At 42.2% G+C, this 24,729-nt stretch overlaps 2 protein-coding genes and 1 non-coding gene across 4 annotated transcripts; 2 read left to right on the forward strand and 1 right to left on the reverse strand.

Moving 5' to 3' along the window:
- The first annotated feature begins 1,460 nt into the window (after positions 1–1,460).
- On the forward strand, positions 1,461–5,502 carry LOC114767393 (uncharacterized protein CFAP97D1). The gene is made up of 5 exons (XM_028959128.1): positions 1,461–1,609; positions 1,686–1,766; positions 1,853–1,971; positions 3,393–3,576; positions 5,105–5,502. Exons 1-5 carry the CDS (start codon positions 1,517–1,519, stop codon positions 5,219–5,221), a joined length of 594 nt encoding a protein of 197 aa, XP_028814961.1. The 5' UTR covers positions 1,461–1,516; the 3' UTR covers positions 5,222–5,502.
- trnaf-gaa (transfer RNA phenylalanine (anticodon GAA)) lies at positions 3,654–3,726 on the forward strand. Its single transcript has one exon. It is a non-coding gene; the product is annotated as a tRNA-Phe (tRNA).
- Positions 5,503–7,922: 2,420 nt separating the features above from the next.
- On the reverse strand, positions 7,923–24,509 carry LOC114766894 (neuronal acetylcholine receptor subunit alpha-7). 2 transcript variants are annotated; one of them, XM_028958242.1, is made up of 10 exons: positions 24,302–24,509; positions 21,417–21,556; positions 19,700–19,744; positions 17,276–17,385; positions 15,241–15,320; positions 14,096–14,263; positions 12,644–12,838; positions 10,764–10,850; positions 10,205–10,314; positions 7,923–9,356 (listed from the first exon to the last, which is right to left on the reverse strand). In XM_028958242.1, the coding sequence occupies exons 1-10, from the start codon at positions 24,489–24,491 to the stop codon at positions 8,811–8,813; spliced, it is 1,671 nt and encodes a 556-aa protein (XP_028814075.1). In that variant the 5' UTR covers positions 24,492–24,509; the 3' UTR covers positions 7,923–8,810. The 2 variants fall into 2 exon arrangements, with proteins under 2 accessions (XP_028814075.1, XP_028814076.1); XM_028958243.1 differs by lacking the exon at positions 19,700–19,744.
- Positions 24,510–24,729: the final 220 nt, after the last annotated feature.

The raw sequence follows: 24,729 nt of genomic DNA on the forward strand, positions 1-24,729 counted from the left end.
ACAGAATGGCCCAATAAAGCCTTGAAAGACTCGTGTCCTTTTCTGAACACTGCAGTCTAATCTGCTGACTATATATACAAGTGCATTTAAGATTTATGGGAGATTAACAGATTGAAAGACCACATGGTGCTGAAAACCTAATTAATAATACATTGAGGGCAGACAGCTCATTTTTCTCCCCAGACATTTTATCAGTTCATCTCCACCACACAGACCAGTCCTGCTTCCTGGCGAGATCAAACTGAGAGAACGTAAATGACCGCAGCGCAGCACACACATGCAGGGCCAAGCTGACAGGGTTTTGAGACAGTGTGTGGCGCAGTCCATTTGCCCAACCTTGGACAAAACTGCAAAACATGGCCGCTGCCTGCGTCTGCTGAAGACGTGAGAGGCCCTGCCATCTGCTGGTGGAGAGGCGAGGGGCCTGCGGTCCTGTGGGCAATAACATCACAGAAACATTAAAGATATTAATACTGGTGCTAAAGCAGCTGCTTGGGGCTTTAAAGTAGATTATGGCTTGTGTAAATGAAGTGAATTTATACTCTAAGGTTCTCGCGGTTATGACAGCCTGTCAGACAGAAATTCATAAAATTTAATTTCAGGTTATTATGTTTAAAAAATTCTTCTTCGTAACATTTTATGGTACAATCTGTCAGGTCCCTATTAACCAAATTTTGTCTGGTCTGTATTTTTTCTCCAGAAAGCATGTCCTTAAGAGAGTCGGTGTTTAATAATTTCCTCACTGTGTGAGGCATGAATAAATATTTCAAGATTTTCTTTTTTGAGCTTTCTGAGAATAATTACCATAGAAACTCTCCCAGAGAGCAGCATGCTGGGAGTTTTCCTGTTCCTGCTAGAACAGCAGAGTCCCAGATGTACTTCCATGACAGCAAACACAGGACGAGAGCCAGGAGAACGCTACAGGAAGCTGTCACTTCAGACCAGTGCCTGCAGGCTTTCACATGCTGAAAGCCATTACATCAAGCGCACCATAAAGCAGGGTCACTCCAGCTAAACACGTGTATTCCTACCATTACTTATGTGCTAAAACATCATTTGCAATGTAAAAATAATGGCCAGGAAACGTGCACAATGTAACCATTTCTCACCATGTCTCTTTACTCTTTACGGACAAATATGAATATATAGTTCATTTATGCGAATCACAATCCTATCAAAAGGATGTACGTTGTATTTATAGCATAATGTAACACTGGTCTATTAACCCAGCCATTCATTTCAGCTGATTCAGTGGTAATGAAACCCTTTTTTGTAAATGGATCTACATCACTAGTGAACACGTACTGATTGTTAGAAGAAAGCTCAGACCACTGGCTCCTCCGAAGTGTGTCAGTAGTGAACACTAATAATTCATTGACACCCAATCTCCCAGCAATTGTAACTGTAGCAATAGCAACAGGCGACGAGCAGCACCATGGCAACAACGGGTGGGACTCCCGCTGTGCCAGAGCGCCGGGTGGACCCGCAGGTGAGCAGTCCGGTACCGAGCGGCGACATGTACAAAGCCTACCAGCCACTCAGACCGGCCACCAACAAGTACCTCCAGATGCGGTGGGACCAGGCTCAATACGAGGAGCACCGCACCAAGGTAGACCAGCGCTCGTTCGCCCTCAGATGGATGTCAAGAATAACAATTCTGTTCATCACCGTGTTTAATACTCCAGGTGAAAAATGCCAGGCCCGTGGTGGACACTAAAGGCGCACAAACCCCGGCACACGTTCAGCTGAAATTAAAGAAGCTGCAGGTCCGCGCATCTGTCCCAACACCGAGACCACTAGAGGCGCAAGTATCAAGTGTGAACGCTTGTCCTTGTTTCTTTTTAAATAACAGTTAGAAGATGAGAAACTGGCCATCGTTGAGAGGGACAACCAACTTCTCGCTTCAAAGCTGGCAGACATCGTACGGTCAAAGGGAATGGTTGACCACCGAAATGATTATCCTGAGCGCAGGTAAGGCATTCGGTTTCAGTGTCAGCAGAGTAACAGTCACTAATTATTTATGTCACCACTCGGTGGGAATACACAGACAAATCGATAGACAGGTGGGTATTTTTAAAGCGAAATATAATGATATGGCGGATTTACATAACCTGGCCCTTTATTCTGACAGATGTAGCCCACATGTCACCGGTTGCGTCCCGCTATGACTGTGCTGTCAATCGACTGTCCTGTTAAACTGTTAAAGTGCTAACGTTCTCTGACATTGACAAGGCGCCGAGTTAATTCGCCGCTCACTTGCCGGGAAATCACATCAGGATTTTGCGGCACTGAAGCCCTTGCGGAATCATTTGGGGACGTGACAGAGCCGTGACAGAGAGACACTTGTGGGAGATGCAGACCTCCTGCAGCTGGAGCTTAGAGCTCATTGATGCAACGGTTGACAAACGATCATATTGAGCTGCACCGTAATCATTGGTAGTGGTGGCCTAGCGGTTAAGGTAATGGCCCCATAATCAGAAGGTTGACAGTTCAAATCCTGAGCAGCCAAGGTGCCACCGAGCAGAGCACCGTCCCCACACGCTGCTCCCCGGGCGCCTGTCATGGCTGCACACTGCTCACCAAGGGTGATGGTTAAAAGCAGAGGACACGTTTTGTTGTGTCACCGTGTGCTGTGCTGCAGTGTATCACAATCCTTTCACTTTCACCTACAGCATTACAAAAATCCACCTTGGTGTTATACAGGAGGCCAGCATATCTTAGGCTCTGTTTTTGTAGGTGTATACTATAAAATATAAATACATATATAAAAATATAACTCCTCACAACAAAACACTGATTATGTTTCTTGCATTGGATTCTTATAAAAAAACTCCAACTTAGTCTCCATAACCGCCATGGGATTTTTTTTACCTTCATGGCTGCTTTGTTCACTTTTGTCATCATCAAGAGCTGCTCTTTCACATGATAAGAAAGTACATGTACAGTACAGTACAGTACAGTACACCTTCTCATTCAATGTGTTTTCTTTATTTTCATGAAGGCATCAAAACTATGAATGAACACACACACACACACACACAAACACACATGTATATATTTGTATATAAATATATCTATATACAAACAAACACACACACATACAAATATATATATGTACATATATACATATATATATATATATATATATATATACATACATACATACATACATACACACACACACATGTATATATTTGTATATAAATATATCTATATACAAACAAACACACACACATACAAATATATATATATATATATATATATATATATATATATATAGACAAACACACATTTATATATTTGTATATAAATATATACAAATATATCTATACACACACACACAGACATAATGTTATTGCAGTACGCGCATTGAAAAAATCATCTCTCCGCAGCCTGAACGCCGAGAGGAGGAGAGAGGAGCTCCTGAAGGTGACCCGCGAGAACCAGGCCATCCTGCACCGCCTGACGGGGCGCCAGTCCGACTACCGCCGCCCGCTGTGGGAGGAGAGCTGGGAGAAGGTGGAGCGCCGGCGGGACGACATCGCCAAGTACCCGCGCGGAGTGTCCAACAAACAGGCGAGGAAACTCTCGCAGAGGGCCGACATTAGCGGGGTGACGTCACAACTAGCGGCGCGGCGCGGCGGTGCCACGTGGCCGAAATAGCTCAGTTGGGAGAGCGTTAGACTGAAGATCTAAAGGTCCCTGGTTCGATCCCGGGTTTCGGCAATACTTTTAAACAGCGATGGAAATCGTTATACATAAAATATATGGCGCTTAAAGTTCAACCACAACTTTAACTATCTTACATGCAGAATGAATAACTGTTTATTCAGCGCACATACGTTTTTCTCCAAGAAACAGCAAGCGTTATTCATCACACCCACTCAATAAACTAATAAATAAATGGAAAAAATACACTGGGAACACAAAAGCAAGACACCCTAGGTCTGAATGAATATTCTTATTAAATACTTTGTTCTTTACATAGTTGAATGTGCTGACAACAAAATCACACAAAAATTATCAATGGCAAACAAACTGATCAACCCGTGGAGGTCTGGATTTGGAAAATTAAAGTGTCCTTAAAACAAGTCAAAATGAGGCTCCACGTGCCCGTAGGACCTCCCTACCATGCCCGGACAAGCTCCTGATAAGGTGGCGGACGTTTTTATTCTATCATGGCTAAGCCTGGTTAAGCATATTCCCAGTGATGTCTGTGACCTGGTTTTAATTACCAGAAAGTCAGTGGTTGCCTTCATAAAAAGCATTACTGTAATGAGTTATTACAAATGACAAGAAGGGACTACATAATTGTCCCTGTTAGACAACGTCTTACTTATCGTCTCTTTACAGCCTGCTGACATGCATGCCATTCATCAGCCTGACTCCCACTTTTTAAAGAATGATTCCTTCATTGACGGTAACATGAAAGCACATTGTACGTTGCCCTGGGACAGAGCATCTGCCAAATGCCATGAATGTAAAAGTAAAAAGCAAAGACAGGTGTCTTCGTTAAATCTAGTAAAATGAAGGGCACAGAAAAGCCTGAATGAGGATGCTGGCATGAATCCTGTCCCCTGGCAAATGAAAAATGGGACACTTGAGGCCCTCCAAGACTAACTCAAGCGCGCCACATCACTTGACTGCTCAAGAGTTCAGGCCGGGATAAAGATCCTTCGGTAACGTAACCAAACATTGACTCCTGATGCCAAACACTGACCCCAAGTGACCCTCAGTGTTCTTAAAGAACCCTCTCCTGTGTTTACCTTCAGTACACAACTCTCTAGTGAACGCAGGCGAGATGGAGTTGATGCCTCATTGCTTTTCCCGTTTTTCTTTGAGGAAAAGAAGAGTCCCAGTAGGATGCTGCGATTAAAAAAAAATGCCTGTACAGACCAAAATTCCTTTTGAAGTGAGTGGGGTTCACTCTTCAGATTTGGAACAACTGGAATAATTACAAAAATGCTAATTCAGAAAGGGAGTTCGCATGATCAGTGAAATCAGCATTTGATGCTATAGCCAAAGCCCATCTGCCCAAGATTAGGTCTGAAATTAACAAAAAAACAAACTGAAGCTATTCCCGTTTTTTTCTTCTCACTCACAGAGGTCAAAGAGGAAGGTGACATTTGTAGGAAGTGAGAGCGAAACTGAGAGATCCACGGGGACCGATAACCACAACAGTGGCAGCACTGGCAACACTGACACTGAGGAGCAAGGATAAGAGATGCTGAAAATACGCTCGTCAAAGGCTGACCGAAGCTGTGGACCATGGCAGGGTCCATTGCTTTATTTTAGTTCAATCCATCTGTAACCACATATATCATGTAATGATTAGGCCATGCATTAACACTCTGAATCTCTGAGTGTTTGTAGCACACGTCCTGTAAATTACCTTAAATTGGGTTAGATAAGGTTAGCTTGGTATACTTTTTAATCTGTTAGGACACTAAGACATCAAAGTCATGAACCTAAACATTGCAAGCAAGTATCCTGCATCTTCACACCCACCGTCATAGGTTATTTGACACAAAGTTAACCAGTGGTTCCTGGTAATTCTAATTGCCTTCTGTAGTCCATAAATGTATATAAGCATTGGAAGGTGACAACTTTCACTACATTTATTTAATGTAGAAATATTATGAATAATAATTATTTTTAACTTGGGGCCTTCAGTATCCTGGCTGAGTGGCATAATACTGCCTCCTGTCTAAACCATGGGTCTGTCCCATTTATCCTCACAAGTGCACTTAGAAACATAATAGCCTTGTGAAAACAATGCATTGTGGCGTGTCTGGTGGAGCTGCCAATTTGTATTTTGTGGAAATGAATAAACTTCTCACTGCAATCCATTGTTGTCATTATAAAAGTGTCTTACTATATAATACTGTTTCCTGTTGTTTAATACGAACCGGAAGCCAATAGGCCAATAAAACAAGTGTGCTAGATGTCCCTCATAAATAAGTCCCCCTATTAATAAGTATTTCTCTGGCCATCGAACAAGCTGAATGTGTTTGCTCTAATTTCAGTTTGCTCATTTTTGCTCAAAAAGAAGACTGAGTTGTGTTATTTAATCATGACGAAAGTGAAATCTCTTTTGAAAATTAACTCAAATAAAGACATTGCTTCAATGAGTAGTCAATGTCTGGATATATTTGAAGAATTGCTTGAAGCAAGGTCCCATAATGTGGTTACAGTTGCCCAGTGCACATAGTCCTTCTGACTAAGGGCTACATCATTATCGGTCACAAGAATACATCTGAAACCAATGTAGAGGTGCCGATGGCCACTGGATGGCACCATACGTCCACACCATTCAACTCTCAGATGTAGAAAAAAGTGAAAGGGGAAATGTTTCCTGTCTGAAGATGGATGACCATTCTATCCAAAAGAAAAAAGAGAAGAAAAGCAAGGAGGTATAATAAATGAGGTGAACTTTTCTGTTTGGTCGTGAGGAGTGTATTGATTTTAGAATTTAAAGAATGGACCTGGCTTGTCAGCCCTGTTTGAAAGAAATAGCATATTTCGTCTTTTTATTCATTGTTTTTTTTATGTTGGTGATAGAATCTTAATCCCAGCACTCCAAAGGATGAAATAAGGTCACGTGAACTTTCCTTGAAATGCCAGCGCATTAGAGCCCTGCATTACGTGAAGTGTAATCTGTGCGGATCAGGGGATAACGTGTGAACCAGCGTCTCCTTCACATTTCAGCCCTGTTTTCATCCTGACTGTGTGTCATGTGCCTCTACCTGCTGCCAGGCTCCTTCTCCCCCCGATTCGCTCGTTCTCTGCTCTCATCCTGTCGACCTGCAGATTTTCAGATCCTCAGAGGCGAGGGGACAGATATAGGCAAAGCATGTTGGGACTGTGGCTCATTATGAAAAGTTCTGCTCTGAGTTTTTTTTTTTTTTAATTTTTTATATTTGCCTATATTATTCTCACCACCTGCTCTGCGGTCTGTCACTTTTACAACCATTTAAAGCATGAACACTCAAAGCATCTGTTCCCCATTCCATAAACAGTATCAATCCATTTGCTCGCTTGGTTCTTCTTTTTTTTTCAGACTATTGCTAAGGGCGACTCAGACACCAGAACAAAGCACGAAAATGACTTGCTTTTTTCTCCGGTGTTAGTTGTTCATCCAAATCCACGTCCAACTGCCGACAGCCATGTCTGCAGCTCATCACGTCCAAAGGCCTTTTTCTTGACTGGTGGGTTTATTTAAGGCTTATTTATGCTCTATATGGTGGTTTCAATGATGCTGTGTGCATTAAATATTCATCAATGTGAATAAATGTTGAGTCTGGGACTGTGATAGACTTCACAGAAGGGTATCGTCCCATCAATCACTTCATGTGGCTGACTTGGCCATATATCTCTGCGATCTCGCCTTTGATATGGGAAAATGATGTCTTTGACCTTGCTCCTGCACCGCTCCATCGGCTGCTAACAGCAGCTCATTTTGTGGACCTCGTGGTCACATCCCTGCCATGCATTTCTAATCAATTTTTCCGAGTTGCATTCTGAGAGCGAGGTGGGAGCGAGTGGGAGAGATGCCTAAAATGATTTTACAAGGTGGTGTTTCAGGACTTAGAGAAGTTGTAAAGTCACAGGAATAATTAAAAAATGCAGCAATTTAGGGAAATTGCATTCTATGATATAGTGCCACATGGTACCATGTAATCGACGTTGAATCCTCTGAATGTCTCCCAGCAGCAACATTTATGTATACTAAAAGGTTGAAGGCACACAACATTGCTGTCTGAGTGAAGAAAAAAAAACAGATCCTCTGCGATAGAATAAAGAAGAAGACACAAGAAAAAATCCAGTTATTCTTACATCTAGAAAAATACATTTATTTGAAGGCACTCACTAAAATTGCTGCGCATGAGTGCATGAGCCAAAAAAAAGTGAATTTGGGAATGTGAAGAGGACCAACTTTTCATGCCCCTCTGAAGGGATTGTGAAGGAACATCTTCAGACAAAGATGATGAACATTAACCATCCACTACAGAACATATAGGAAACTATGAATGTTATATACAGATTATATGCTTTATAAATATGGAGTGATGGGCGTCCCTGGGGGCATCCCGAAATCCTGCTTGGTGAAAACATGGCTTCCGTAGCACATACCTCTGCTTTCGTGGTCATGTCTTTCTCAATAAAAATAACAACCAGAAGTGCACACATATGTAGAAAACAGCACTTAAAATGTAAAACAATGCACATACTACATGGTGTCCATCTCTAAAAAATGAATACCTTTAATACAATTTCACAATGCCATAGAAATTGAGGGAATGCCCTTTGAAGTATAATGGCAGTTTTTATTCTGTTGTAATATATGTATTATAATTCATACCAGCTTTTCTATTTTGCCAGGATGCACCAGTTTAAATGCATACTTGGCATTTTACCCAAAGCTCTATATTTAGTGGTGGAAACATAGAAGAAAAGGATATTGTTATGGTGCTTGGGATTCTTAAAGCTACATGTTAGTGAATGTAATATAACTAGAAGTACAACTATTGTTACCAACAATAACTGTGGATGTGAGAACATATGTATATATCTGGATATATGGCCATTTGAAACAATGACTTACGGGGCATACAGTACACACACATCAATATACAAATACAAATCTCAATAAAGTACAAACTCAAATACTTACTATTCACATACAGTCATTACGTTTGACAGAATACTAGAAAAGATCATTTTTCAGTATATTTTTTGTGTGACACGCCATGTGTGTGAGAGTGTGTGCAATTTGTACTCAAATATAAAAGTCCAATTATCATGTCCATTCAGGCAAAGAAATCTTTGGAAATGGCCTCCACAAAATTGGGTGCAGACATGAGGATGCCAATTGTGCAGAGTATGGTGAATACTGAGAAGGCCATGAGGCAGAGGCGGTCGATGACCGCGGCTGCGAACTTCCACTCGCTGCAGATGGCCTCATCTTCATCCTGGCTCCGAAAGCGCTCAGCAATGTATCGCACTTCATCCAGGATCTTGGCCAAGTCTGGCTCCGTGGTTCCTCTGCTGCCCCCCAATGAAGGCATGGTCGCCCCGGGCAGCAGCACCTTCTCGTCACCCTCACCCCCAACCAGCCGGCTGCACAGCACCCCGGAGTCTGGAGAGGTGGTGTAGTGCACCCTCTCCATCCCTCTGAAGCCGATGTAGAGCATGTTCCCAGCCGCAGTCTGCAGTGTTCCCTGGCTGACATTGAGCTCCACGCTGGATATGCTGCTGCGCCGCTGGCTGTTGTTGCAGGCCAGGTGGACCCTCTCTTCACCCGGACGCTTCATGCGTAGGAACCATGCACACCAATTAAGAAGAACCACACGGATCTAGAGAAATTCATATAAATTACTTCAAATTGTGTTAAAGAGTAATTATTGGTTATTTGATTAATGGCTGTTGTAATTGAAAACATTCTACAATATATTTATAATTTATAATTTTGTTCAGTTAGATTACAAAAGTCTTTGCATGTCATAATGGCCAGATAATATCAGGGTTGGTTTTCAATTTAGTTCACATGTTAACACTGGAGTATATTTTATGTAATTTATATATAAACATACATAATTATATACATAACTTACATTTATTACATACTAACATATATAATAAATGTCAGACAACTTTTTCAGTTTCTAAGCTACATATCCAACATGAAATTTTAATACATAATATCTTCATATCATATATTGCATCATATAACTTCTTTATGTTGATGTTTGTTCCAACTTTCATATTTCCAACAATTCGGCATTTGTCTGAATATGTAGATTAAGAAAATGTCATTTCTACTTCTAGCTAACATTTAGGCTATTAAATAACAACCAACAATAGGCTTGAATCTCAGCCAATCAAAATGCAAGGTAGGATGTGGTATAATATTAAATGACCAGACTGGTCAGTATGACTGAAAGCTTGATAGAAGCATGAATGAACATTACTGAATTCTTACACCTCAACCTGCCTTAAACTCTGCTGAGTGGCAGAATTGTGACTTAGGGCCACAATACCGTATGTCCTTCAAGCCTGGGCAATAACAGCTCTTCAATTTCAATTCAGCTCACACCAACATGATGGCCACCCACCACCATAGCACTCAGCTAAGGAGAATATTTTAACCTTCAGGAGCTTAATGGGATTTCATGGGGTTTCTGCAGGAAAAGCTTTCACTCACCCACTTTGGCATCTTGCCTCCATCAGGATCATGATGATGGTACTGCAGAACCAACACCGTAGCGATGACGGACAGGCCAACGATGACCATGGTGGTAGCAAAGTACTGGGCTGAGAAATGGGACAGAAAATACTGGCTTAAAAACTGCCAAAAGCAGAAATGCTTATTCAATTGTATTGAAGAAAAACATAATTTAATTTATTTCAAAATTATAGCAACGATTTAAAAGCTTGAAATAATTGTAACAGTGCCCATGGATACTTTTCAAAGGCTCATTAAAACAGAGAATCTTGATTTAAACAACCACTAAACGTTAATAAAAATCCCATCTGCTTCATTCTAAATGGCCCTGGCAAATAATGGTCTGCACTCAAAGAAACTCAACTGATCCTGATAAACTGCAGAATATCAAATAAAGGAGATCTGATATTCGGAGATCGGAGGCCATCGAAGGTCATCGGGTGCCTTTCTGCCTCCTCAACTCCTTCTCATGCCTTCTCATCAAAACACTGGGTCAGTGCTGACCAGTCTGACACTAGCAGGAGTTAACAGAACTCGCCTATTAGTGGCACAGAGTCTGAGGTGGCTGGCATGATCTCTGCCACCAGCAGCATGAAGACAGTCAGGGACAGCAGCACCGTGATTCCTGTGGGACCAAAAACAGTATCGAATGAATTGCACAGTAGGGCAGTGGTTCTTAAACATTTTTTACACCAAGTAGCGCGTCCGAAAACGCTTTGGCTGTTCGCGTACTGCCATGGAGTGGACTATTTAACTAGTTTACACAGGAGGCAATTTTATCCCTAACATGAATATTATTTATTATCGACTGTCAGCCAAAGTCAATACGGTCATCAAGCACACAGCAAATGAGGATATTAACTGTGCTACAGTGAGGATATAAAGAATAATAACTACCAGGCGTGGCACACAGGGGGAAGAGGGCAGCAGGAGCAGTTAGCCCAGGGTCCCAGGTGTCACCTTGTCATAAATATTTACTGTGTCATGCTGTTGATAATTAATATAGTGCTGAATGACTTGCATCAAGGGCTTGTATACAAACTCATTATGGTGGGAAGTCGACTGCTAAAAAAAAAGAATTTGAAGTTGAAAGTGAAGGGATTGTCATTGTGATACACAGCACAGCACAACAAAATGTGTCCTCTGCTTTTAACCCTTTTAACCAGAAGGTTGCCGATCGAATGCCAACCTGCCAAGGTGAGCAAAGGACCATCCCCATACACTGCTCCCCGGACACCTGTCATGGCTGCCCACTGCTCACCAAGAGTGATGGTTAAATGCAGAGGAAACATTTCGTTGTGTGCACTAGATTCTGTGCTGTGGCGTGTCCCATGTGACATCTAATCACTTTCACTTCATACACCATTTTGGCCCCAGGGCCCAGTGTGAATATGGACTCAGATGCGAACCACAGTTTAAGAACTAAGAGCATTACTACATCAATGCAGGTCAAAACTAAATTTCCCTTTTTGCAATTTACGTGAGTATAGAGCACTGGATCATATTCAGAATCAGTGACCTGAAACTAAATCCAGTAAAACAAAGCAGGCAATCAACCGTTTTCAGGGCATAAAACAACTTCACTTATCAGGGTTTCTATGTTCATGTAGAATACCATTCCAAACCCAGTTCCTGCCATAATCTCAGTCTTTACAGAGTGCATTAATCCTCTTCCTGCCAGGCAATAACAATAACAGCAGTCTGTGAATCCCGGGAAACATCCCAAAGTTTTTAATGAACTCGGCCAATCAATGATCTCCTGGAATCCAAGCATGAGGAGAATACAGTGATTTTCTGTTGCATTCATCCTCAGGGGGTTAAGGGAGTTAAAGACACTCATAGGTACGTTTAACATAAATGAGAATGGCACCCTACTGAAGTCTTACGGAGGTACGAGCTCTGAAATGTGTCCTGTGGTAAAATGTGAAGCAGTTTAAGTGCAGGGTGCCTGTGCTGTGGAAGAAATGGTGGGCTGAAGTTGCTTTGTTTACAGCAAGCATCGATCGCTGACCATCACTCAGCAACTCCAGCCCTGGGCAGCCAACACACACGCTGACGACTTTCTAATTCTGGCTCGATCAATTAGGCAAATTTAGCAATTTTTCCTGTTCCCTCTTGAACTCGCTTCTTAGGCTCAGCACATTACACAAGCAGGGAAGCCATTGGCAGCCCCTCTCCGAACCCTGGTGATGTAAAACCTGCTGTCCTGTATCTAATGGAAACTTCATATGTTCTCAGGACATTCTGTTCAGATATGTATATGCAGAATATTGAAGACATACAGTACATGTTAAGATCTTATTGTACAAAAAATGACGTACAAGATATATGCCACAGGGCCCCAGATATAAAACTATACAAATGTTTTTATTTTGGAACACTAAGGCTTAAAATCCATTTCATTTCATTCGTTCTCACCCAGAGAGATCTTCTCCCCAGAATCGGCAGGCAGCAGGAAGACCAGCAGGGCTAGGGTGGAAATAAGGACGCAGGGGATGAGGAGGTTCAGGCCGTAGTACAGGGTGCGTCGCCGCATCACCACCGTGAAAGTCACGTCAGGGTAGGGTTCCTTGCAGCAGTCATAGAACCTCTCATTCCTCCGGCCAGGGACTTCTGCATGGAAACAAACGTGCACAGACAGAGCAGACAGATCGATCTCAACCGGAGACAGTCTGGATTCAAACGTGTGCTGATACATTGAAATATCAGATAAGATCAGTTCAAACACAGACGGTCTGCTCAAACACGTACAGATTGGGGTGTCCAGGCAGGTTTTTATTCCAAATAAACCAAACCTTTGGATCATCTTAAAGATTTATATTGCTTAGATTTTTCTTATGCATAATTTGAATACACATTCCCTCATGATTTTCAATTAAGTGAAGCTTCCACGGCCCATTGGCTGTGGCTGTCCCTGGGGTACGCACTCTTGCTCTTTGTCTCTGACTTTCCGCAGCAAATTGAGGTGCTTAATCTCCCCAAGGACCTGGGAACAGCAGTCCACTCCTCATTACCCCTCGAACTAAGCCTCCAGCATTCCAGCTGATGGAGGCAGCCCTGATCTGCAGAAAGCATTATTGTCCCATAGCAGCCTGGTGTAGGATCCAGGTTCATAAAAAAGAAACCAAGGACGACAAACATTTGTTGAGAATGTCTCAGTGATGTTCAGATGGCAATAATGGATTCCAGTTTAGCTGAAAGCTGAAGGACATCTGCTCAGAATCTGGTGGCCTTTATTATGAATTTATGTTTCATTTTTATTCACCGCAGAACCCATTATAAAGGTTTCGATGGAATGGATCTCCATAATAGAGTCCAATCAATATAACAGTAACATTCATAATGTAACAAATTCTCTAAAACACTTGAAGGATGTTAAAGGATCTTGAACTCAAAACATTTTCTGCTTATTTGTTATTAAAAATTGACTTTGGAAAAATGGGGGGAGGGAAGCAGATGCTTGAGAATCAGAATGTCAGTCGTCAGTCGCCATGCTTCGCTGCACAATTGTGCATTCCTTCCGGACAGGGTTTGCGCCGTCATGTGAGATCCCGTCTCTCCTGCAGGGCGATCGGTCCACTCCCCCACTGACACCACCACAGCAATAGATTTGGCCCCCCCTCTGAGGCGGTGTGCCTACGCTGGGGGTTTTTAAAGTGCACTTGAACAGAAGCAGAAAGTTAATGTGATCATTTGCTTTCATGAGATGTTAGGACTGTGACTTTTGGGATGGCACAGATGTATCTGAGCAGAAAAAGAAGATCTAGCCTCGAGCATTCCCTCTTTGTACTGTGCAAGTTAATGGAAAGTTAATCATATTGTTTTTTTTTAAACAACAAATGGGATGTGCATGATTGGAAACAGACCTACCGACTAGATCCCACTCGCCGTTGGCTATATATCCGGTCACATCCGCCTCGAACATCTGCAGGTCCAGCGACCAGCCTCCATAGGTCCAGGAGCCAAATTTGAGGTCACAGCGCTGGACGTCAAAGGGAAACCAGCGCACATCAATGTAGCAGGTGCTTTTAAAGATTCCTAGGCAGGAAAATGTATGAAAACTTGTTTTTAGCAACAGAAATTCTTTGGATGAAATAAATGCAAAATGTGAATGGAGGGCACTGAAGCAAGAAGATCAGGTGGAGGAAAAGGCAAAAGCAGAGGAAGTTTAATTTCCGCTGGCATTCAGGGCTTTGTATTTGAAAAAAAGCGTGAGGCAAATGAAAGCTTCGTAGTGGGAAAGAAGAAGCGGTAGGAAGACTGCGGGGCTTTTGCCTGATTTATACACTGAATCCTACACAAGACAGATGTCTGGGAATCCAATTGGTTCCTAATCACGGTGCGCCTGCAAAGTGTTTACGCCTGTCCCCGCACCCACAGCCATTGCCACTATGCTAGATGGCTTCGCCATGCATTAAGAAGCTTCTGGATCTTTGTGGCTGGCCAACTGGAGAGATGGGCCGGGGGCTGGCAGCTGCTGTCTGCAGCATTTTGCATTTTGCCCGCCACCCCCTCTCTTGTCCCGTCACCCATAAATTTATGGTGTCCACTGTGATACTGCTCTATGAGGCCATATTGATTTCTGTCAGTCAAGGCCCGTTGTTTTTTTCTGCACACTCAGCTCTAAAAAGGACTGTCACGGTGTACCCTGGTAATCAACACCTCTGACGGGTGCTCCGATTCGGCTGGACTGCCGGGAGGTCCCTGGGTGGCAGTGTGACGGTACTGGGGCAGGGCTAAGCCCCAAGGAGTCGGCTGGTTTTAATAAGAGACCTGGTCAGGCCTGGCTGTAAGAGCACAGTAGGGACAGACATCACCAGCCCCCATCCACTACAGTCCTGACCTTGTTCATAACTGTCGGGTCAATCAATGCAAGTTCTAGACATTCTTAAAGGTCATAAAGCTGATTTAGTGACAGATGCAGAACAATGTCTCTCCCCCCACACTGCCTGCACTAAAGCTGTTTAAATGGAATAAATGGAAACTACTGCGTGGTGAAAAGTCCAGCATTTTACCTGGAGGCAGGTACTGGCAGTCCCCGGTGGAGTTGACCAGAACATTGGTGTGAAAAGTTGCATCAAATCTTTCATCAGCACTGTGAGTTAAAAGATTAGCAGTTACACTTTATATACAGATATACACATAATCACATACACTCAAAAAATTATTTGTAGAGTTAATTTAATTCAATTATGACACCTATTTCCATTTTTACACATTTGAATTATGCTATTTGAAACTAAGGCAGGCAAATAGTCCTATTTGTTTCAATAGCATGATTCAAATGTGTGAAAATAGGTGTCATAATTGAATTAAATTAACCCAACAGATAATTTTTTTGAGTGTAACTTTGTGACTGTGGTGTTCAAAACAAGACCATAAAGGGCTCTGGCTGCGAAGGGCTGTCACACCCAGAGTGAAGGCAGCGCAAATCAGTCTCATCCAGCACTGCACCTAGCCAACAGCACACAGGACTTGTGCCAGAGACGCTTTTACCCAAACTTAAAAGATGAAATCGGACAAATGGACATGGCGGCGTGAAGACAGCAGCCTCAGCTTCCTCCCAGAAAACGCTAACGGAAAGTAATCATGTCCTGACATTGAGCAGACTCACAGGATATTCAGACCCGTCACTGCACATCATCAGCTTCCATCCATCTGAATTATCTCACAATCCCACAGCACACAATATTGCAAAAAAAAAAAAATGCGTCTGGTCAATGTCGCCTGTCATGGCTGCCCACTGCTCACCAAGGGTGATGGTTAAATGCAGAGGACACATTTTGTTGTGTCACCGTGTGCTGTGCTACAGTGTTTCACAACAACAATCACTTCAATTCACTAAAGAACACAATTACCATTTTAAATCAATGAACGATACTGGCCCTTGCAAATGAATTATTTAATCATGTCTTAGCTAATGAGATTTAAACAAACATTCCAAATAAACAATGCATTTACTGTATACATAATTAATCAAACAATCGATGCCTAAATAAATCAGAAGTTGGCTAACACTGACCACAAACTGATGTGATGTTCAGCCATGATGCACTGAATGACAACCTGGATCGCTTTCACCTGCCATGATTTCATATCTGCAAACTCGATTTAATTAAGTCTCCAAAAAGTCTACAAGTACTAAGACACTGACCCCAAATGTCACAGTGTTCATCCGCAAAGCTAAAAAGAGGGCACTGCTGTATGGGATGGCCTAATTTCTCAATCACGGAGATACAACCTGAATTCAAACATTTTAATAAAATGAAAACTAAAAGACTTTCAAATCACATAAGGCAATATTTTAGTCACAACAGAATATAGCTAATGTAGTTTAAAGGTTCAACGGTTAATTGATATCAGGTCTATAACATAATTAATTATTAAAGGGATGTCTTAGAGAGGCTCTCAGAAGCAGAGATGACCAGAGGCTCTCAAATCTGTGAAAGAGTGCGTAAAAAAATTGTTACGCACTTCTATTTCAGACCTTGTGTATTTCAAACTACATACTGCAGCTATTACAACAGCATGGCTTTGCCGGAGAAGTGTCCTGAGCACTGATTTGTCTGATTTGGCGCATCATTTAACCAAAAAAACGTGTCAAAGACCATGACCATGAACTCTTCAGAATCTGGAAACCTATATCAGGCAAGAAATAAAATTCTCAGTTTAAATCCCTGTTACGGTATCTGTGTTCTTGTTAATTTTGATTTGAAAGCCTTTTAGTGTAAAAATACTTATCTAGGGCCAGTGTGGGATGATTTCCTTGTGGTCTGTGTATCGAAGAACCTCAAGACGTAGTAGAAGGAAGAATGATTATATAGAAATGAAAGACCTATAGAAAGCTTTTCACTTTCATTTGAGCCATGCTCTGTATTTGAAATCAATATTTTGACTAATGTGTTTAGAGCGGCTTTGGTAAAGTAAATGTTCAGTCTATATCAGAACATCCTGCAGACGAATGGACATTTTTGAAAACCAACACTGACTGTCCTTGAACATTTGAAGACAAAGAGCCCCCAACCCTGCACCCTGGGTGTCTCTACAGACCTGTTATACAGAAGAATATCTGGCCTCCAGATCTGATTGTCAGGAAACCTCACATTGGTCACCCCGGGGTATTCAGAGGTGTTCCACTGCAGGTAGTAATCGTTCCAGTACTGAGGGGACAAACACAGGCAAACGGGAGGTTAACACGGAAACAACAGAGCATATATACAGCTCGTTTTTTTTTCACCCTGCGCACATGAATTAAAGCTCATTAAAACATAAATTCATTTAGCTGAATTACATTCCTAGCACAGTGACACACTGTCGGCCACAATGAAATGCCCTACAATCCGGGCTCATATCCTCTGTCTAGAGCTAATTAAAATCTACCGGCATCTGGCACAGGGGTCATTACCATGGCCTGACATTGTTCAGGTATGCTTAATGCACTTTTACTGAGATGCTAGGAAATGTTTGATTAAATTACTCTGTGCTGGAAAAAGCCTGTGGGTGTACTGGTCCAAAACTGGGAGCGTTCTTATGAGGTCACCGTCCTCCTGATAGCATTGCTGCGATGCCGCCCAGCCCTTCATAGAAATCATTTGAATATGAACAAATATGCTGTGATAGGATAACATGAGTCAAGCTACTAATACTAATGCTTCATAATACTCCAGGAATAAACAACAGTTCTTTATTGTTATAAGTCTTTACTATTATGACAGCCATCTAACAAGTTATGTGTGTACTGACTTCCAAGAACCCACAGGATAACCTTCATGTGTTGTTGTTCCAACATCAAAAGAATTTGAGTCATTAAGACAGACCCTTTTGTGTTTTTAACAGCTAATAACATCGCCGTTGCTAATGGACTAAAGCCTGTAGATAGTTGACATTTGAAGAATACAATTTGCTTAAGGCCCAAAGAGATAACTTCCCCCAGAAAACAACCCAGATGGATCAGTTACGGAAAACAACGGGAAAGGCAGATGATTTGCTGAGTGTGGAATACCAATTAGGCAAAAGGAGTTCTCCAGGCTGAGCCGGAAAGAAAGGCTACATGAATGTGAGGATTCGCTCTGGGGATAAAATAACCTCCGCAGAAGAACAGAGCACATGAAAGATTAGAATGGATTAGGGGGCCTTCATTTTTGCTCTAGCACAAGTTTGTAATGAGCGTGGGAATGGTGGGATTTCTCATTGCACTTCTAAGGGTGACAGATAAGAACATAATTAAATTTGAGCTACTGTCTCCGACTGCTGCATATGCTGCACGACTGAACGGGTTTTTCTGCGAAGCCACAGACCAGCGGCCATTCTGAAATCGTGTTATTCACTTTACCATATAATAGCATGATAGACTGGAGTCTTGGTCTTGAAAGCACGAAAGTAAGAAAGAAAGCATTTTTAAAGCGGCTTATATTACCATATTTGTTAAATTATTTGATAAATGCTGTAAATGAAATACCTCTTCCGATTTATGAACTAAGATCATATACCCATAAAACTCAGACACAACACTAAAATGAATGCAAAAACATTCAAAGACCAGGGTTTTCAATTGTATCTTTGAAAGAATCAGCTTCAGTCATTCCAAAGTCATTCCAGTCATTAAAAGGTTCTGTCCCCATAGATCTTCTATGAGGAACTGGTTTTGAGTCTGGGACTGAAAAGTCGCTTTGTATTTAATAAGTGCTTCTGACCCACAAGTAGGAGTGCGTCAGTGAAGCATGCAGTGTGTTAACAGACAAATTTATTACGGATCTGGAAACCCACTACAGTCAAATTCAAATTCTACCCAGATAACTGGGTCTAAGGCATTAGACTCAATCTTTAAACAGTTATTTATACACATTAACATTTCCTTCATAACAAATCATTTCATTTCTTCATTATAAAATTGTCAATGATTCAAAATCCCTGTCAAGGTTCTGAACAGTTATGAAGAGTAACCTTTTTTTCTGCAAGACAGAATTCTGCACAAAAAAAAACAGATTTTTTATTATGATGGTCGTAACCACTCATTAACAACTCACTGACACACAAGTGAAAACAGCACAATGAATTTTGTTTTTGTTCGGAAATATTACCATACAGTTTTACAGAGCAGTCACATATGCACTCTCAGACATTTAGATTTTTTAACCCCTGAACACTCTCATAATTACTAATACAGTAATACAGTAGTACACATGGAGTTTGGTTTTATCAGGGAGGATCAACTGTTCCTGAGGCTTCAGTTTGTTAATGTAGACAGGGAAAGGTTGACAGGAAGACCACGAAGATCACATCAGAGTGAAAATCATATTTTGTTTAATGCACTCTGACCATGTCCCAAAACGACACTATTAATTCACTCTGAGAACAGCACATTCATATGAGTTACAGTTGTCATGGAAACATGAACTGCTACGAGGAGATCAAGGGAAGAGGATCATTTTCTTTCTCTCTGAAGAATTAGACTGAATTATGTGAACTACTCACCAGTTGCAACCAAATGTTTGTTGTTAGAACTTGATTCTTCTCATCCTGAAGAAAAAAATAATCTAATTTACAACACAATTCAGGCTATGAAACATATCTGTATATTGTGCATGGTCACGTGGGATACCACGGCACAGGTGTAGACAACCATAATCCCACAATGCATCAGTGGCTTCATTGTTGTTCATTACTCATACTGGACTTTGCTTTACAAGGAAGTGGACTCATAATCGAAGGGTTGCTTGTTCAAATACTGAACCGCCAAGGTGCCACTGACGCTCAGGGAACCGTCCCCACACACTGCTCCCCGGGCGCCTGTCATGGCTGCCCACTGCTCACCAAGGGGGATGGTTTAAAGCAGAGGACACATTTCGTTGTGTCACCGTGTGCTGTGCTGCTGTGTTTCTCAATGACAAAAAAATTACTTTCAGTTTCAATAAAATACATTCAGTTTAAAGCAAGAAGAGCAGTAAATAATTCTAGATTTTAAGGTCAACTGGTTGTAAAATGTAATAAATAAAGTGCTCATTGGTATGTACACCAAAATATGGAATTCACTACAAAAAAAAAATACATTAGCACTACAGGAAATGTACGGTTTTGAGAGTTTGTGCTGATTATAAAAAGGGGTAAAAAAGTACAGCTGAGGTGTGCAGATGCCAGTGAGTTAAAACCGTGAAGGAAGCAGAATCATGAGCTGACGGCTGCAAAGTTTTACTTAAAGGACCACAGAGACACGGAGAATGTGAGGACGCTTCATGGCTGATGTTCAGAGCTGTCTGCAGGAGAACACTGTATGGTTTGATATGGACACGTGCGATATTTGCACTCGAGAGACTCCTGTTGTGAGGTCCAGACAGGGGGGGGGGGGCAAACTCATTAATCCTGTCGGCCTGTTCAGCACCTCAGCATGATGAGCACACACAAACGCACACAAAATCATGCATGAAGCATCCAAAACAGTTGGTGGTGGTGCAGAGCAGGAAAGACTCAAATGCACAATTAAAAAAAAACAAAAAAAACAGGGATTTAATCACAAAACAGAAGACAGAGCAGGGACAACTCATCGGGTGACAGAACAGAGACATTCATGATACAGTGATAACTCAGGCACACGATGGACACAAAGACGGCAGGAAAACGTGGCTCAGAGTGCCAGGACCAGTTCGGGTCATAACCCTCCACATGCACTAGCTTGCCAGTCAGAATCCTCATTTATCTACACACTTGGTTTGGTAGTGGTCCCATGGTACCAAGATGACCATAACAGAGATCAGGTTTGATCAAGAGGTATGTAGAACGAAGGTTAATGGAGGAAGAAGAGCCTCGCTCTACTCTGTGTGTGTCATGTATTGATGGGATGTCCTGAATGGGGAAAAAGGGTGTATGAGGGCTGCCAATCGTTGCTATGGCATCCCAGTTCAAAACATAACTGTATTTAAAATTAGTCTTATATAGTGCAGCTAAAATCATTTATCTCATTCCACTCCACATTTGTGTTATCTTTCTGATTAGCAGTTAACGAAGAGTGCAGAGTTTTCACGGATCCACCACCAAATCTGCGATGGTGGTGGATCCGGCATGTCCAGGCCGGCATGTCCAGGTCAATAGACTTTTGAATCACATCCAGGCTGTGTAACGTTACAGCGCTGACACAACTATCGCACTGAAATAGGCAAATGATACTCGGGCATCGCTGTTTGGACCAGTGACTCACAACGTCCATGATCTGCATGAGGCTGAAGCTGAAGCGCACGGTGAGGGAGTGCGAGTCGTTGTAGACGGGCCGCTCCAGGGGGTTGTAGTTCTTCATCAGGTCCCGGTAGAGTCTGCGCTGGTGCTCGCCCTGCAGAGACACTGAGAGAAAAATCCAGAAAAAATCATTATAAATGCACACACACAAACACACACTTATAGCACAGCTGACAGTTATTTTGTGACATTACATTCATGTGCTAAACCAACAAAATAATATAATGTTACAACCTCTGTGCTTTGCTAAATTAGGATGTTTTTGGAACCAAACCAACCGTTAAATTTAACGGTGTGAAGGTTTGTAGGACGCAGACAATAAGGGGCTACGAGCCAAAATTGCATAGAAAATGAATGAGCTACACAAATAATAAATAGGTAATACAAAAAGCTCATTATTTTGAACAGAAAGCAATCAATAACTTATAATAACGGTCAAGTTTTGAAATTGGTTTGCTCTGTTTGTGTAAAATAATAAAGTGGCATGGCTAATAAAGTTCACGGAATGAATTTAGATCAAACAGCTCCGTCACATACAGGAAGAACAAGCACAAATCAGCGTATACATAAAGCCACCTTCAAAACGTGAGCATGCACTTTGTCACGCGTTTGATAATGGCATCATAACGCAGAATTAATTAGAAAATGTACCAGTCGTGGCGTCTTTACCTTCCATACTAGTGATGTTGCAAGTTGCTAAGTATGAAGAATGAAATGAGAAATACGAAAAAAATTATAATAATAAAGAGAACATTTAAAGAACTCAATGTAACTCCAAGTCAATCACACTTCTGTGAGATCAAACTGTCCACAGTCAATTTCACATTCTGTTGTGCAAATGGAATAGACAACAGATGGAAATTACAGGCAATTAGCAAGACGTCCCCAATAAAGGCGCGGTTCTGCAGGTGGTGACCACAGACCAACAACAACAAAGCAGCAGGACCGCTACGTCCACCTTTGTGCAGGGAGGAACTGACATGAGATCCTCAGACCCCTTGTGAGTCCTGGGTTCCTCCTAATACAAGACAATGCTTGACCTCATGCGTGTCAGCAGTTCCTGCAAGACGAAGGCATTGATGCTATGACCTGGCCCGCCCGTTCCCCCGGCCTGAATCCAATTGAGCACGTTTGGGACATCATGTCTCGCTCCATCCACCAAGGCCGTGTTGCACCACAGACTGTCCAGGAGATGGCGGATGCTTTAGTCCAGGTCTGGGAGGAGATCCTCCAGCAGACCATGCACCACCTCATCAGGAGCATGCCCAGGCGTCATAGGGAGGTCCTACAGCAACGTGGAGGCCACACACTACTGAGCTTCATTTTGACTTGTTTTAAGGACGTTACATCAAAGTCAGATCCGCCTGTAGTGTGTTTTTCCACTTTAACTTTGAGTGTGACTCCAAATCCAGACCTCCAGGGGTTGAGAAATTTGATTTCCATCAATACTTTTTTGATTTTGTTGTCAGCAAATTCAACTATATAAAGAACAAAGTATTTAATAAGTATATTTTATTCATTCAGATCATTCATTCAGATGTCATATTTTGTGTTCCCTTTATTTTTTGAGCAGTGATTGTAATTAAAAATTCTAAAACAACTGAGCTACTATTATTATTTATGACCAGTCCTATTTGCTGTCCGATTGATGTGCAACCCCGAAAGCTATCTGTAATAAATGAATAAAATTCATTCAAGGTTACCAACAGAAACACTGAATCCCCCTCAGGCGGGCAGAGGGAAGCTCTTTTTTTAAATTACAAGCCGATCGCAGACAAAAGAAGGATTACAAAGCTGAGGTGTCCAACCATATTGATCTGGAAATCTCAAATGGTGTCCCCCACCGTCCCATCTTCAGGGAGAAAAGACGTAGGAAAGGCCAGAACTGCCTCGAATTGCAGGCACCCAGGAAAGGCTTGGATCTGATTGGCGGGGGGACCGGAGAGGTTTATGGTGCTGCGTGAAATGCTGTTTCCATTGATGGCTAAAGTGTCCTCTTCCAAGACTGGCTTTGGCTCTTTGGGCAGCCATAATTTACTTTGTTATCAGAGGCTCAATCTCTATTGACACGGTGCACGGATGGCCAGGTCACCCAGGTCACACCTCAAAAGCCCCAAAAAAAAATGATTCCAGCATCTGAAGGAGAAAGCAGTCTGGAGACAAACGGGCTGTAAAAAAAAAAGGCACTTGGACCAAAGGAAGAGCGAAGCATCCTTTGTTGTTCCACGTTCAGTGCGCCGCGTGGGTCCACGTTCAAGCGGACAGGTATCGACAGACAAATGGAGGAAAGTGTCACCCTGTACAACAGCGATAATGTCACCTCCTCCGCCCCGCATGCAACACGACAGCCCTGGGAACATCTCCCCGACTCAGACACGATTCACACGATGTGTGTAATATGCAAATGACGCGTATACTGTGCCACAGAAATAGCATAGACAGAAGAGAACAAACTATTTATTACAAAACTAACCATTAAATTGCTGCAATTACAAAAAAAGTTTTTTTTAAAGAAACACTTGAATAATAAAAAATTACTACAGTGAATTACTCATTATCATTTTGGTTGCTGAGATTATTAAGAGTATTTCATATATAGATAACCGGAATACATCGAGAACTGTGTTGATACCTCATCAGTTTTATAAAAAGCGCCCAGTCAGAGTTTTGGGGAGTTTGCTTTGAACCAGGATCAGACTGGTTTTTAACACACGCACCTATCTAAGATAATGTATACAATATAAATGTACAATGTAAAAAAGCATGCTTTATTATATGAATATTAATACAATAAAAGATTCGATGAATAAACTGCCAGGAGAGTTTGTAAGTTGGACGCAGGTTTCCTACCTCGGAGCAGCACCGCGGTGGTGAGGAGGTACAGGGTCCGACCTCCCATCGTCTCCAGGCGGGCTGCGCTGGCTGAACTGGCGGGATGGGGGTGTCGTCTGCTCCACGGTTTCGGACGAGAGGGTGTCTTTCGGGGCGACAGGCGACAGCTGCGGCGGCGGCAGCGGTAACCCGTCCAGCCACCGAGCATCAGTCTCTCTCTCTCTCTCTCTCTCTCTCTCACTAACACACACCTCTCTCTCTCTCACTAACACACATACACACCTCTCTCTCTCTCTCTCTCTCTCACTAACACACACACACACACACCTCTCTCTCTCACTAACACACATACACACCTCTCTCTCTCTCTCTCACTCCCACTAACAAACACACACACCTCTCTCTCACTAACACCCCCCCCCCCCCCACGGTTCCTATGCGTTCTT

The sequence above is a fragment of the Denticeps clupeoides genome, chromosome 17 (assembly GCF_900700375.1).
Source record: "Denticeps clupeoides chromosome 17, fDenClu1.1, whole genome shotgun sequence".
Taxonomy (NCBI): domain Eukaryota; kingdom Metazoa; phylum Chordata; class Actinopteri; order Clupeiformes; family Denticipitidae; genus Denticeps; species Denticeps clupeoides.

Bases quoted from the DNA above. Each gene is read 5' to 3' on its own strand.
- LOC114767393 (XM_028959128.1), top strand. From the start codon at position 1,517: ATGTACAAAGCCTACCAGCCACTCAGACCGGCCACCAACAAGTACCTC. The intron at 1,972-3,392 runs GTAAGGCATTCG...ATCTCTCCGCAG, and splicing joins AATGATTATCCTGAGCGCAG to CCTGAACGCCGAGAGGAGGA. The intron at 3,577-5,104 runs GCGAGGAAACTC...TCTCACTCACAG, and splicing joins GCGGAGTGTCCAACAAACAG to AGGTCAAAGAGGAAGGTGAC.
- LOC114766894 (XM_028958242.1), bottom strand. From the start codon at position 24,491: ATGCTCGGTGGCTGGACGGGTTACCGCTGCCGCCGCCGCAGCTGTCGC. The intron at 12,839-14,095 runs GTAGGTCTGTTT...GTTTCCATGCAG, and splicing joins CGGCGAGTGGGATCTAGTCG to AAGTCCCTGGCCGGAGGAAT. The intron at 10,315-10,763 runs GCGAGTTCTGTT...CCCATTTCTCAG, and splicing joins AGACTCTGTGCCACTAATAG to CCCAGTACTTTGCTACCACC.